This window comes from Glycine max, chromosome 13 (genome assembly GCF_000004515.6).
Source record: "Glycine max cultivar Williams 82 chromosome 13, Glycine_max_v4.0, whole genome shotgun sequence".
Classification (NCBI taxonomy): Eukaryota; Viridiplantae; Streptophyta; class Magnoliopsida; order Fabales; family Fabaceae; genus Glycine; species Glycine max.
Window position 1 is genome coordinate 35,210,805 of NC_038249.2, and position 11,998 is coordinate 35,222,802.

At 34.4% G+C, this 11,998-nt stretch overlaps 3 protein-coding genes across 3 annotated transcripts; all 3 read right to left on the bottom strand.

Moving 5' to 3' along the window:
* Positions 1 to 235: 235 nt before the first annotated feature.
* On the bottom strand, positions 236 to 1,979 carry LOC100500210 (uncharacterized). The gene is made up of 2 exons (NM_001251605.2): positions 1,925 to 1,979; positions 236 to 742 (listed from the first exon to the last, which is right to left on the bottom strand). Exon 2 carries the CDS (start codon positions 705 to 707, stop codon positions 423 to 425), a length of 285 nt encoding a protein of 94 aa, NP_001238534.1. The 5' UTR covers positions 708 to 742; positions 1,925 to 1,979; the 3' UTR covers positions 236 to 422.
* A 1,189-nt stretch (positions 1,980 to 3,168) lies between these two features.
* On the bottom strand, positions 3,169 to 5,723 carry LOC100807216 (uncharacterized). The gene is made up of 2 exons (XM_014765943.3): positions 4,620 to 5,723; positions 3,169 to 4,188 (listed from the first exon to the last, which is right to left on the bottom strand). The coding sequence occupies exons 1-2, from the start codon at positions 5,134 to 5,136 to the stop codon at positions 3,506 to 3,508; spliced, it is 1,200 nt and encodes a 399-aa protein (XP_014621429.1). The 5' UTR covers positions 5,137 to 5,723; the 3' UTR covers positions 3,169 to 3,505.
* Positions 5,724 to 6,383: 660 nt separating this feature from the next.
* LOC102662358 (uncharacterized) lies at positions 6,384 to 7,856 on the bottom strand. Its single transcript, XM_006594587.4, has one exon. The coding sequence runs from the start codon at positions 7,391 to 7,393 to the stop codon at positions 6,836 to 6,838; it is 558 nt and encodes a 185-aa protein (XP_006594650.1). The 5' UTR covers positions 7,394 to 7,856; the 3' UTR covers positions 6,384 to 6,835.
* Positions 7,857 to 11,998: the final 4,142 nt, after the last annotated feature.

The window sequence follows — 11,998 nt, forward strand, 5'->3', positions numbered from 1 at the left end:
AATGACCAATAGCAATACATAATACAATATAAATTCAGAATCAAAAATTAAAAAAAAAAAAAGGGGGGGGTCCCCAGGGCAGGCCGTATTAGACCATCAGACAAATATAACAAATATGAGGCTTTGAGCCGGCCATAATTTTATACATAAGCAGAGTCTCAAACTTCATTTTGCAATTAAGATGCCCAAAATTTCATGTCAATGAAGCAATCACTAAAATTAACATAATGTATCTAAGAAATTGCTTTCTACATATATTCTACATTTTGGCTCAAAAATACCAAGATAAATAATAGTATGTATACATATCACAGTCACACTGATTGATACAGTAGCCGGAGACTATATTTGGATTTCATCACGTCACCTATACTCAGGCAAAAATAAAGAAAGAATATTCCCTGTAATTATATTTTGAAATATCAAAGAATTTTCAGTTTACCCTTGGCCACAGAATCCTTAACAAGCTCCATATGGCATGAAGCTTTCTGCGCTCCAGTCAAACCAGAACAGGTGCCACTAGCCCCTAAAGTGACAGCAAAGTAAAGATAAACAGTGCAGAGGAGAGTTAGCAGAACAAGAGCAGATAAGAGGAAGCGATGCCTCTGGAAAAGTGTGGACCAACTACCCAGTTCATCCTTTTTAAACTGTCTCCTGAAAGATGGAGACTTGAGACGAGGAGATGTCAGAATGGAGTCAAGAACCATGGCTTCAAATTTCAATGTCAACCTTTATCAAACCCCTGAAGTTGTACATCATGCAAAAACACCAGTCAAGTTGTGATTCTATATATATGATATGTAAGGCTTAAATTATGGCATATCAATATTGTAATAGCAACCTCATTCTTCCCAATTCTTCACTAATTCTACACAATCATGCACACATAACAGCACATATTTTTTGGCTTTCAGAAAATATAACATGGGTTTTAATATCAATTAGCAAAATCTCCTGAAATCATGGCCAAATATCACTTCAGAATCTATAAGGGAAGTCTTCATCTTTGCCTTTGGTCTTCCCTCAAACAAAATCTAGTCTCTCACGCCTAATAATCCTTCAAAAGGAATAGGCAAATGCCACACACAGACAGTAACTCACAAAATCAGCCATGAGTGGGAATTCAGAGATGCCAAATGCAAAACCTTCAAGGTTATAAAAAATTGTCCACAACCATGATTTTGGCATGTCAAGGTCTTTGGATTCTCAACAACCAAATCACTAATTGTGGCTGCAATGGCCACATTTGTCTGTAATTTTCCACAATGTTAAGGATTGCAACAACCGCAACACGATACAACTTAAAACCTTGAAAACCCTCAACAACATACTAACCTCACAAAAAACAAGGCACATTCAAGATTTCACTATGACTACAGAGACAATCAAAACTCTTCACTAAAACAGCAAGACTCCCAAATCAACAAGATCGGCCCTTTTACTCATATTTCAGCAAGAAACGCCACTTTAAAACTAGAAAGAAACGCAGATCTTTTTTCTTGTCGTACAAAATAAGAAAAAAACAAGCTTCTGCAAGAATAAAAAGCTTGTCCATTTCTCAAAATATTATATATCTGTAAGAATTCACAGAAAACGGCAGGTTACATAATTGATAATTCATTCCCGAATTAATCCAATCTTATGAAAACTCAACAAGATTCAAAAGAAAAAAGAGTGATTTGACATAAACATGCCCAGAGAGGGTGTGAATCCGATTTAGGTTTCACTCAACGCCAGCACCAAAGAAAAGACGTTTTTTTCAATCGTGAAGTAATTACAATTAATCATACAACGCAATCTCATAACCGGAGCAAGATTAATTTGAGAATTAATGTTGAAAAAGATGAAAGAAGACTCAGATCTAACGAAATGAAAGAAAGAAAGAAAGAGACATGAAAATAGTAATAACAATAATAATACATACCCTTCCCCTTCGGCTTGGATTCGCGAGATGTGATGAGACAGTTGCCGCACAATATGTGAAGCGCAAGCGAATTGCTTTCCTTATAAAGTTGGCTCAATACGCGTATACAACTCACACTCCCCTTTCTAGTCTTGTACTGTAGTACTTACTAACTAATCTCTGTTCTTTTTATTTTGTCCTTTCGATTTTCAAAAAGCCACACAAACCATGGTGGGTTCTTTTCTTTTTTTCAATCTGAGGATGTTTTTTAGTTGAGCCTCAAATTACCATTAGCAGCATAAAAAAGAATTAAGGTGTCCAGGTCCAACTTGCCGATTTTTTTGTTGGAAGACATTCATACATACATGTAGTATTAATTTGAGGGACCATATTTGGTCTATAATTTCAGGCACCGGCTTTGCGAAATTAACAATTCTAATGCCTATGGTCAACAAAACAAAGATACTGAAAGGTCCATCTCATTAATTAATGATTGGGCTTGACCGCCTAACACGCATCTATCTTGAGCCCAATTCAACTCCACTCTGGACCTTTAAAAAACACTCCACTCTAGAATGGACCCAAAAATATCTACATACCATTATTTTAACAAAGAAAAAATGAGGAGCCTACTTCCTACACTCTTACTTTCTTTTGCTTCTTCTACTTTTCATTGCATTCCAAAAAATTCATTCTATCCAAGAATGCAATGAAAAGTGTAGAAAACAACAATCTGAGAAATGATACATGTTTATAGTAGAAAGTATTCACCAATTGTTATTTTATCCGAAAAGGAAATGATTAGTGAACTCTAATCTAAATGATACCTAATAAGAAAAGTGTAAGTATGATATATAAAAGTTCAAAATAAAGAGTAATATATAAACTCTTGGCATGCAAAATCAAACAACATGATGTCGTGTTTGTTTGAGCTTTTGTCATGCGTGTCTTTCAACTTTTTTCACGTCCAATTCAAAGTTTACAAAGAAGCTACAAAGTGTAGCTTCAATTAGACGTCGATAACATTAACAGCAATAAGAAAAAAATATGAATCAAGTATGCAATGAGACTTTTTGAAATACGCATAAGCACAATATAAACACATCATTAACACTTGTCACGAAGAGCGTGTTTGTTTACACATTTGATGCAATTGGCACGCATTACAAAGTATCATCGTTCTTTGAGAAGCAAAGATTTCTTGCTTTTGGTTGAATGTGGGTTTGGGTAGCCCCAGAACGGAAAAACAGACATGCTATAACACGTAAAGCATCAAATATCAATCTCATTTTTTAAACAAGAGGTGGAAATACCACGTCAAGCTGGTCCAAAATTTGTTCAAGCCGAGATTTTTTTGACCTAGCCTTGCCATATACCAGACCAATGGCCTAGGTCTAATGGGCTAACTTAGCTTAAATTAAAAATAAAATTTAACACATATTTAATATATTATTGTTTCTTGCTTGCAACAGCTAAAAATACTGCAAGCCCAACAGGCTAGAATGTTGTGCAGAGTTTGAATTGATGTTTCATCTATACATGACGAGCATGCAAATAAATATATGAAAGCTATAAAATATTTGAGAAGAATCACTACTCTCCTTAAGCTTGAGCTGAACCTCCTAATCTCCTAGCCTTGTCTGTTTGCTGTTTGTAGATTATCACAAAGCAAGGAAGAAGGGCTTTGGGATTTAACACGTAGAGTTCCTCAGCATCTGAATGACCATTTGTATTTTCTGACAATGAATCAAACTCTGAATCAGCCCTTTCTTCTTCAATTTCTTCAAGAGGACTATAAATTCTCCCAGCTATTACTCTGCACACTATGACAGACTTTCTTGCAAATGGCCTCTCATGGGATGTCATAATGGAAATGGATTCAAAGGCTTTCCTACTTGTGGAAGTGGTGTAAACCCCCGATGCACCATGGAATTCCTTATTGGTGAAGAAGCCATTTCTCAGGATTTGGCATATACCACAATAGTCTAAAGTGCACAGGCTAGAACTGTTTGTGCCAAGAGAACATGAAATAGTTGTGCCATGGAACCTTAAAAGCTCATTTCCATCAGCCACACAACGTGGATGCTTCTTCTGTAGCTTCTCAGCGTTATCCTTCACCTTTGCTCTGTATTCCTCAAAGCAAGCTAAGGTTTTTGGTACATTCAGAACCTTTAAAATGCAATCAATCTGCCCCACCATGTTTTCGGAATTATTAATAGAGCTTGTTCCACTTCCACATATTGTTTCTATAATCTGTCTAGATGAATCTTCTTCAAGTTCAGTGACTGCAAAACAATATATGAAATGAAACGCATCTAGCTTTAGTTTGCATAAATCACATGTTAATTGCAACAAAGCCCCCAAGAAACTCTCCCTGATATGCAAAAATTTCTGACAAAGGATCTCAACAATTTCAGCAATTGGGCTAATACTTGGGGCAAGTATGTTATAGTTAATTAAGATGAACACTTTTAGAACCTCTTTCCTTCCATTCTTTATTCTTTGATGTGAAGTATATTGAATCCCCCTCTAAAGGCTTTATTTCTAACTTCTGAGGGAAAGAAAGACTAAATTCTTTGAACAATTTATTTAGCAAAGACATGGCAAAGAAAAGCTTATGGCAACTAACTGAATCATAACATGATGAAAGTAAAAGCAGAAGCACTTCAAAACTCTGGCATTTCAGTTTCACTAGGAAATATTAACCTATTATTACCTGAATGCTCGGAAATATGATGTGCTTCTACAGCATCGAGATTTTTCAATTTCTTGCCACATTTATGGCATGTCAATGTTGAACAACCATCAGAATCCATCTGAACCAGCGTACTTGTATTGGAGGAGACATTTGCTTCATTGTAATCAACATGATATGTCATTGTTATCTTTGAAGATGTAGCTGACCTTCGTGTTCTATGAGAACCTTCCGAAGCTTTGTTGCCGCTATTGCTTTGAGGACAAGGACAACATCGAGAGGTTCCATTGTTTGAGCTATCAAGAACAATTTCATTAGTTATGGGACTAGTGATGTCAATGTCCCCTCTATAACTCAGTGATTTTTTTAAGTGCCCCTTGCTTCCTTGGATGAAATCTTTGGTATTTGAACTCTCAAGATTACTTAACTTTGTTCTCTGATTACCCTTTTGCTGCCTAGTAGTCTTTGGATCATGAACTTGATTTGGTTGTGGTTTGCATTGAAGGGTCTTCTTGAGAGAAAGCCAAGCTTCAAGCATTCTGTCTCTCCCTTTTTTCCTTATGCTCTTAAAGGAGGATCAACCTTCAAAAGGCTGAGAGAAGAAATGTATAGAATAGAATATTTCCACGTACCAAACCATTCCAAATTCCAATTCCAAAAGAAAGAAAATAATCAAGGAATCTAGTCCCTCAACCTCAACTATACAGTTCCTTCATATATATGCAAGCTGTTTTTCCTTACAGATAAATTCCATGTGTAACAAGATACGCATTACACTGATTTCATTAATTGAGTTTCCATAAACTTGACAATTTGATTTTGAAGCCTTATAATGAGTTGAGAATCTCAATTTATTATTCTTGATTCAAGTAATCTCCAAGAAATTTTATATCATTTCAGGTTGTCAGATCTTTGAACAAACAACCCATGAGGAAACACTACAAGGGACCCCAATCATCCAATTATTCCAAATAAAACAATACGGGAGATTGAAATTGAATTAATCAACAAGGAAATGTAAGCAGGTGACAACATCATATAATAAAATAATGAATAATCAAATAAACAATTTTATATGGTGCTTTCACAACTCTCAGAATTAACAATTTTATCTCAATAGTCTGTAGCCTGTACATTAGCTTCACGCGAACGGTCTGAATTCTTCGAACCAATTCCTTCTTTAATTAATTATTTGTATAACAATGATTAAGACAAATTCCCTTCTCGGTGATTGGAAAGAAAAGGCATAATTTATTCTTCTGGGTCATGAAAATTTATAAATTTATATAGCGACTACAGCCTTTGGTGATGTCCGTATTCTAGATTGTCTTCAGTTTTAACAGTATTCAATGATGGTTTGTAGCTCTGAAAATCCAAAGTAGGATGATTACTAATATAGTTAATAAAGTATTTCCGGAATCGCAATTCCATTTTTTTTTTATTTCATTTATTGAATTATGATATAAATTATCTTTTTAATACTTATCAAATTAATTATGATATAAATTATATTAATATCGATATGTTATCTTTTTTAATAGTAATCAAATTAATTGTGATTTGAATTACCTTTTAATTGAAATATAAATTAATAAAGACACAAGCTACTTTTTTAATCACAATCGAACTAATTATTATACAAATTAGTATCATAATCAATTTAGGTTACTATTAAAAAGGATAATTTAGATAATAATTATTTAATTACTGCTATAAATGATAACTTCAATTGTAATTTGTTACAAACATTACTACACTATATTATATGTTAACTACACTATTAGGTGTTTCAAAATTCTTTCTTGTCTTATTTCATTAATGTGGTGAATTTATAATGATCATACATGGTATAATTTGACACTTTTGGTCCATAACATAGAAGTATAACAGAAATGCAAAACAACAGAGTGGTGGGATCGTGCTAGTTTGTTATAACAGTGGTAGTGCTTGTCGGCAAGGTGGCATCCTAGGTGAGTGGAATCTAACATAATCGTGGAGATGTGCTGGTGGTTTGTGTACCCTTTTGGGCCTAGTAGGTGTTGTTGGTATTGCTATCATTAGCCATAGTTGGAAAACCAACCTTGTCCTCAAGGTTGGGCAATAAAAACAAGCTGAAACAGGGGGTGGATTTAGAAAACAAACAGGTATGTAAGTGAAGTTGCTTTATTTGGGCCCTAACAATGATAATGTCACAAAATATGAATTGTTATATTGCCATCCTAAAGAATAGCCACCAATTACCATTTGAACTCTAGGGGTTGCCAGAATGAAAGAAGGATATATAGGTGCCCCTGGCCATATGTAGGATTGACTGAGATGAAGCCAATTATAAAGTCAGAATGATCCTCAGTAATTTTTACTATAGTAGCGGTATAATCTCCCTTAGCAAGGTTACCAGCTGAACTCATTTCAGCAAGCAATAATAGACCCCTGCCACAACGTAGACCCTTCAACTTTAATCCATCAACAATTTCAGCAGCGGCATAATCTCCCTTGGGTTGTGGCTTCGATGGTGACGATGGATAAGGTGGCAGGTGTGGCGACGGATGTCGACGCTGATGACTAACAGAGCAAAGTCGAGTCTTGGGGGCGGAGATAACCAAAACCCAGCGCGGATGAATCTGGTGCACCACGGCGGCATCATCGAGCAGGATGGCGTCATTGGTGTAGGGGATTTCATGGCAGTGGTCGTGGCAGTAACGACAGTGGATGGTACGGAGCGACAAAGGCAACGGCCGACCAAGATGGAAGTGGCGGTTAATCAAACGGAAACAAAGAAGTGTTAGCAGAGCCATAGGTGCGGTTGTTTTAGGTTTGGGATGGTGGGAAGCAGAGTCGACGTAGGTGCAGTTGTTAATGGTGATTTGGGAGAAGATGGAGTGAGTGTGAGAGCGGATAGCCGGTCAAGGATGACGTTAAGCTTGACGGTCATCTGCAAAGTCTTGGTGGTCATCTCGAGAGTCTCGGTGGCCATGGTGGATAGGTTCTGAGTGAGGCAATATACAACCTCTTCAAGGCGGTCCATGGTGGTGTGGTGGCCGTTGTGAGCGAGCATGATTAGAGGATGGTGTAGGGGTTCCAGTAAGGGAAGAGGCAAGTAATGGCAGCCATGGATGATAGGTCAAAACAATTTGTTACGAACATTACTACACTATGCTATGCTAACTACACTATTAGGTATTTCATAATTCTTCCTTGCCTTATTTCATTACTGTGGTGTATTTATAATGATCATATAGAGATATAATTTGGCACTTTTGGCCCATAACAAAAAAGTATAACAGAAATGCAAAACAACATAGTAATGGGATCATACTAGTTTGTTATAACAGTGGTAATTCTTGTCGGCAAGGTGATATCCTAGGTGAGTGGAACCTAACATAATCATGGAGATGTGCCGGTGGTTTGTGCACTCTCTTGGCCCTGGTAGATGTTGTTGGTATTGCTATCATAATTAATTTAATTTTAATAAAAAAGTTAGTTCTATCACAACTATTTAATTTTTAATTAATATTAAAATGTAGTATTTTATACAAGGGAATTCTATTTCTTTGGGAATCCGAGTGAGCCTACATTCTCAATTCCATCAAACCTCAATCCTATTTCTATTATAAGATGAAGAATTGAAGATGCCAAGAAACCATGTTAGTCACTGCTCCATCTAATTCATTAATTTTGCTAAAAAGTTAATCAATCAGGTCAGACCTCAACACATTAAAGTTGACCTTTGCTAAGGTACGTATCCCGGTTCATTAAGCAACATTCACTTAACGTTTTCAATAACCAAATACAATTTTATATCATGAAGAAAAAGGAGGAGAGAGATACCCGAAAGAAATTCCGATTGACTATTGTTTTTAAAATCTGAGGGTCAAATCAACTATTGATTCATTCAAATTATATACGTTTGATTTTTATTGCATAAATTCTTAGGAGGGATAATCGTGAGAGTCATGACATGAATATTTTTTATTTGAATAAAATTACCTCTCTTTTAAAAATCAAAGCACCTGTAATCCTTATTTTTTTTATAAAAAAAAAAGTAAAACCAAGCTTATTATAATACCATGCACTTAATTTTAATTCAGTTACGTGACCAAATAGTAAACTTAATCCATTTTAACCAATCAAAATAATCAATTGACTATTAATATTTCTTTCAGTTATTTTAAAAAAAAAATGCATATTGAATATTGTTTCTTGGTATCGAAGGATAATTCATAATGCATAAAGACAACTTCTAATTGGAGTTATAAAGAAGATATTTAGATTTAATATGTTGAAAGAAAAATAATTAAATTAAAAAATAAAAAATGTTTTGGAGATTTTTTTTTTTAAAATCAAGAACACAAAGAACAAAAAAAAAATTTAAAAAATGTGTTGGGAAATTCAAGAGGAGTAAATACCACGGAGATTTACATCAATGAGTCATGAGCAACCATATTAGTAAATTTGGCACTACACTTTAACCCAAAACCTTAAAGTTCAAGTTTATGGGAAATAGACCAACACAATAACAAACTCTATAACAGAGTAATAAGCAGCAAAAATAAATTCCTCCAAACTTAAAAAAATCTGTGAGGAGCACCAATGAAATATAGAACGTAAAATAGAAATTCAAGAAAAGCATAGACAATTTGTTTAACGTGAAAAATCCCTCAATATAAGGGTAAAAATCACGGGTCGTCCAGATAAAAAAAAAATAACTTCACTATAATCAATGAAGATACAAGAAAACCCCCAACAAGTGTATTAAAATATATTACAAACAGTCAAATCAAAACAAACCCACAATTGGTACAATAGAGAGAAGAAGATAAAACCCCAAAATATAGAACAGATAATGCGAAACACTTATCTCTCTTTACACATATCTTTCTTCCTATCCAACCAGACAATTTGATATATCACGCACGTAGAACCTGATGTCCAAAAATTAGTCTGATCCAACGATGAACGAATCCGCAATTGCAATCTGAAAAACGTTCTCTAGTAAGTATGCGAAAATCACAATATTCTCTCTCTCCTTCTTTCTCTCTCAATGATTTGTAACTGTTTTTCCCTCTCAAATACGTGTCTCTTTCACTGTATCTCACTCTCTAATTTAAACCCTCTCCACTTAAATAAGTGAGACATACGGACCTTCTCATTTGGGTTTTTACTCCACATAGGAAGGGAACACAAAAAATCCAACAAATCTCCCTTTCACAACTATGTGGAGGTGACCGCCAAACCGGCGATCTCACAGCAAGCTTCAAACTTTTCTCTTAGTAATGCCTTAGTCATCATATCAGCACCACTAAAGGATTTCACCTTCAAAGGGCCATAAACATTTGAATGCACCAATTCAAGCAACTCAAATTTTATGGAGGGAGAATGCTTCTTGAAGGATACTTTGGTTTGCTTACCAACCATGCAATGAGAATATTTTTCTAAATCTGCATTCTTCATTCCTGGAAGCATATCCTTCTTGGCTAAACAATTCAGCCCCTTGTCACTGATATGACTAAGCCTTCGGTGCCACAAAGATGTCTCCATATCCATAGCATTCACACTGTCTCTAGAACCAAAGCTTTCGTCCAATACAACTTTGAAATTTTCTCCCCCTTGGCCACAACCAAGTTACCCTTGGTGAGTTTCCACTTTCCAAAACCAAAGTGGTTATCATAACCAGCGTCATCAAGTACATGCATAGAGATCAAATTGAAGCGAACATCTAGAACATGTTTCACTCCTCTAAGTAGCAACTGCATTCCCATGTTGGGTTGTAAACAAACATCACCAACACCAATCACCTTGGACACGCCATCATTACCCATCTTCAAGACTCCAAAATCACCTGGAGTGTAAGATGTGAAGAACTCATTCCTGACTGTAACATGCAATGTAGCACCACTATCAATTATCCACATGCTCTCATCAGATACAAGATTAAGCGAATTAGGGTCATGGAGAATAACAAGATCATCACTGGCAGCAGTAGTCACACGATCTTCATCATGATCCTTCTCTTTTTGCTTACCCTTCTTATCTTTACTCTCTTTCTTCCATAGAAAATAATTTCTATGAATATGTCATGTTCTATGACAATAATGACACTCAATATTCTTGTACTGAGACCTGGACTTGTTTCTGCTCTTGTCTTTATCACCCTTCATATGTGCCTCCATTGTTCAAGCAAGTAAAAAAATAGACCCTTAACCAAAGAGCTCTAATACCACTCTGATGGGGAAAATAGGTCAACACAATAACAAATTTTGTAACAGAGTAATAAGCAGCGGAAATAAATTTCTCCAAACTTGCAAGAACCTGTGAGGAGTACCAATGAAATATAGAGCACAAAATAGAAATTAAAGAAAAATAGAGACATATTTTATTTAATATGAAAAACCCCTCAATGCAAGGATAAAAATCACAGTCGTTCAAACCAAAAAAAATAATTTCACTATAATCAATAAGGATACAAGAGAACCTCCAATAAAGTGTACTAAAACGTGTTGCAAACAATCAAATCAAAACAAACTCCCAATTAGTAGAATAGAGACAAGAAGATAAAACCTCAAAATATTGAAAAACGTTATTTAGTAGGCGAAAATCACAATGATTTTCCCTCTCATTTTTTCTCTCAATGATTTGTAATTATTTTCCCCTCTCAAATGAGTCTCTCTCACTTTCTAATGTGACTCTTGTCCACTTACATAAATGAAACATGCGAACCTTCTCATTTGGACTTTTATTCCACATAGGAGGAAGAGAGCTCAAAAAATCCAACAAAAATTTTAATTTATTTTAAAAAAATAGATAAATAAACCTTTATTTATAATTAAAATTCATAGTTCCTTAAATAAAATTAAATAAGAAAAAGCCTAATGATAAAAAAAAAAAAATCTTAAGAACGGGTGTTTGATATTACTAGCTTATTTCGTGAATAAGTCTGACCAATTTTATATCCAATATGAACTAATAAGTTATAGGATTCTAACGAAGAGTTTGACTTATTTCTACATTTATTGATATTATGTCACAAGCTAACTATCTAAAAGTTAAGTTGTTAGACGAAGACAAATTAAAATGTAAAATTCAAAATATGTCAACAAAATCAAATGTTCTTTGCTCGAACGTAAATAAAACGACGATGGGCACGTTCTATACAAAGCAGAAATTTTTTTTGTCCTGAATTGCAATTTTGATGCTTTTAGTTTTTTAAATTCATAATTTTGATTTTTTATTTTTTATTTTTAATTATAATATTTAGTATCTAATTTTATAAATTTTATATTTTGATCCCTGATAAATTATTAAATAATAATTGTGATTATTAAAGATATTAAACTAATTATGAATTAAATAAAAAATATTAATTATTAAAAAACTTTAATAAAAGATTACGAATTTTATTG

What these genes read in the sequence shown, in the direction of transcription:
- LOC100500210 (NM_001251605.2), bottom strand. Translation starts at nt 707, where the DNA reads ATGGTTCTTGACTCCATTCTGACATCTCCTCGTCTCAAGTCTCCATCT.
- LOC100807216 (XM_014765943.3), bottom strand. Translation starts at nt 5,136, where the DNA reads ATGCTTGAAGCTTGGCTTTCTCTCAAGAAGACCCTTCAATGCAAACCA. An exon ending in TCATATTTCCGAGCATTCAG is followed by an intron (nt 4,189 to 4,619) that starts GTAATAATAGGT and finishes ATTGTTTTGCAG; the next exon opens with TCACTGAACTTGAAGAAGAT.
- LOC102662358 (XM_006594587.4), bottom strand. Translation starts at nt 7,393, where the DNA reads ATGGCTCTGCTAACACTTCTTTGTTTCCGTTTGATTAACCGCCACTTC.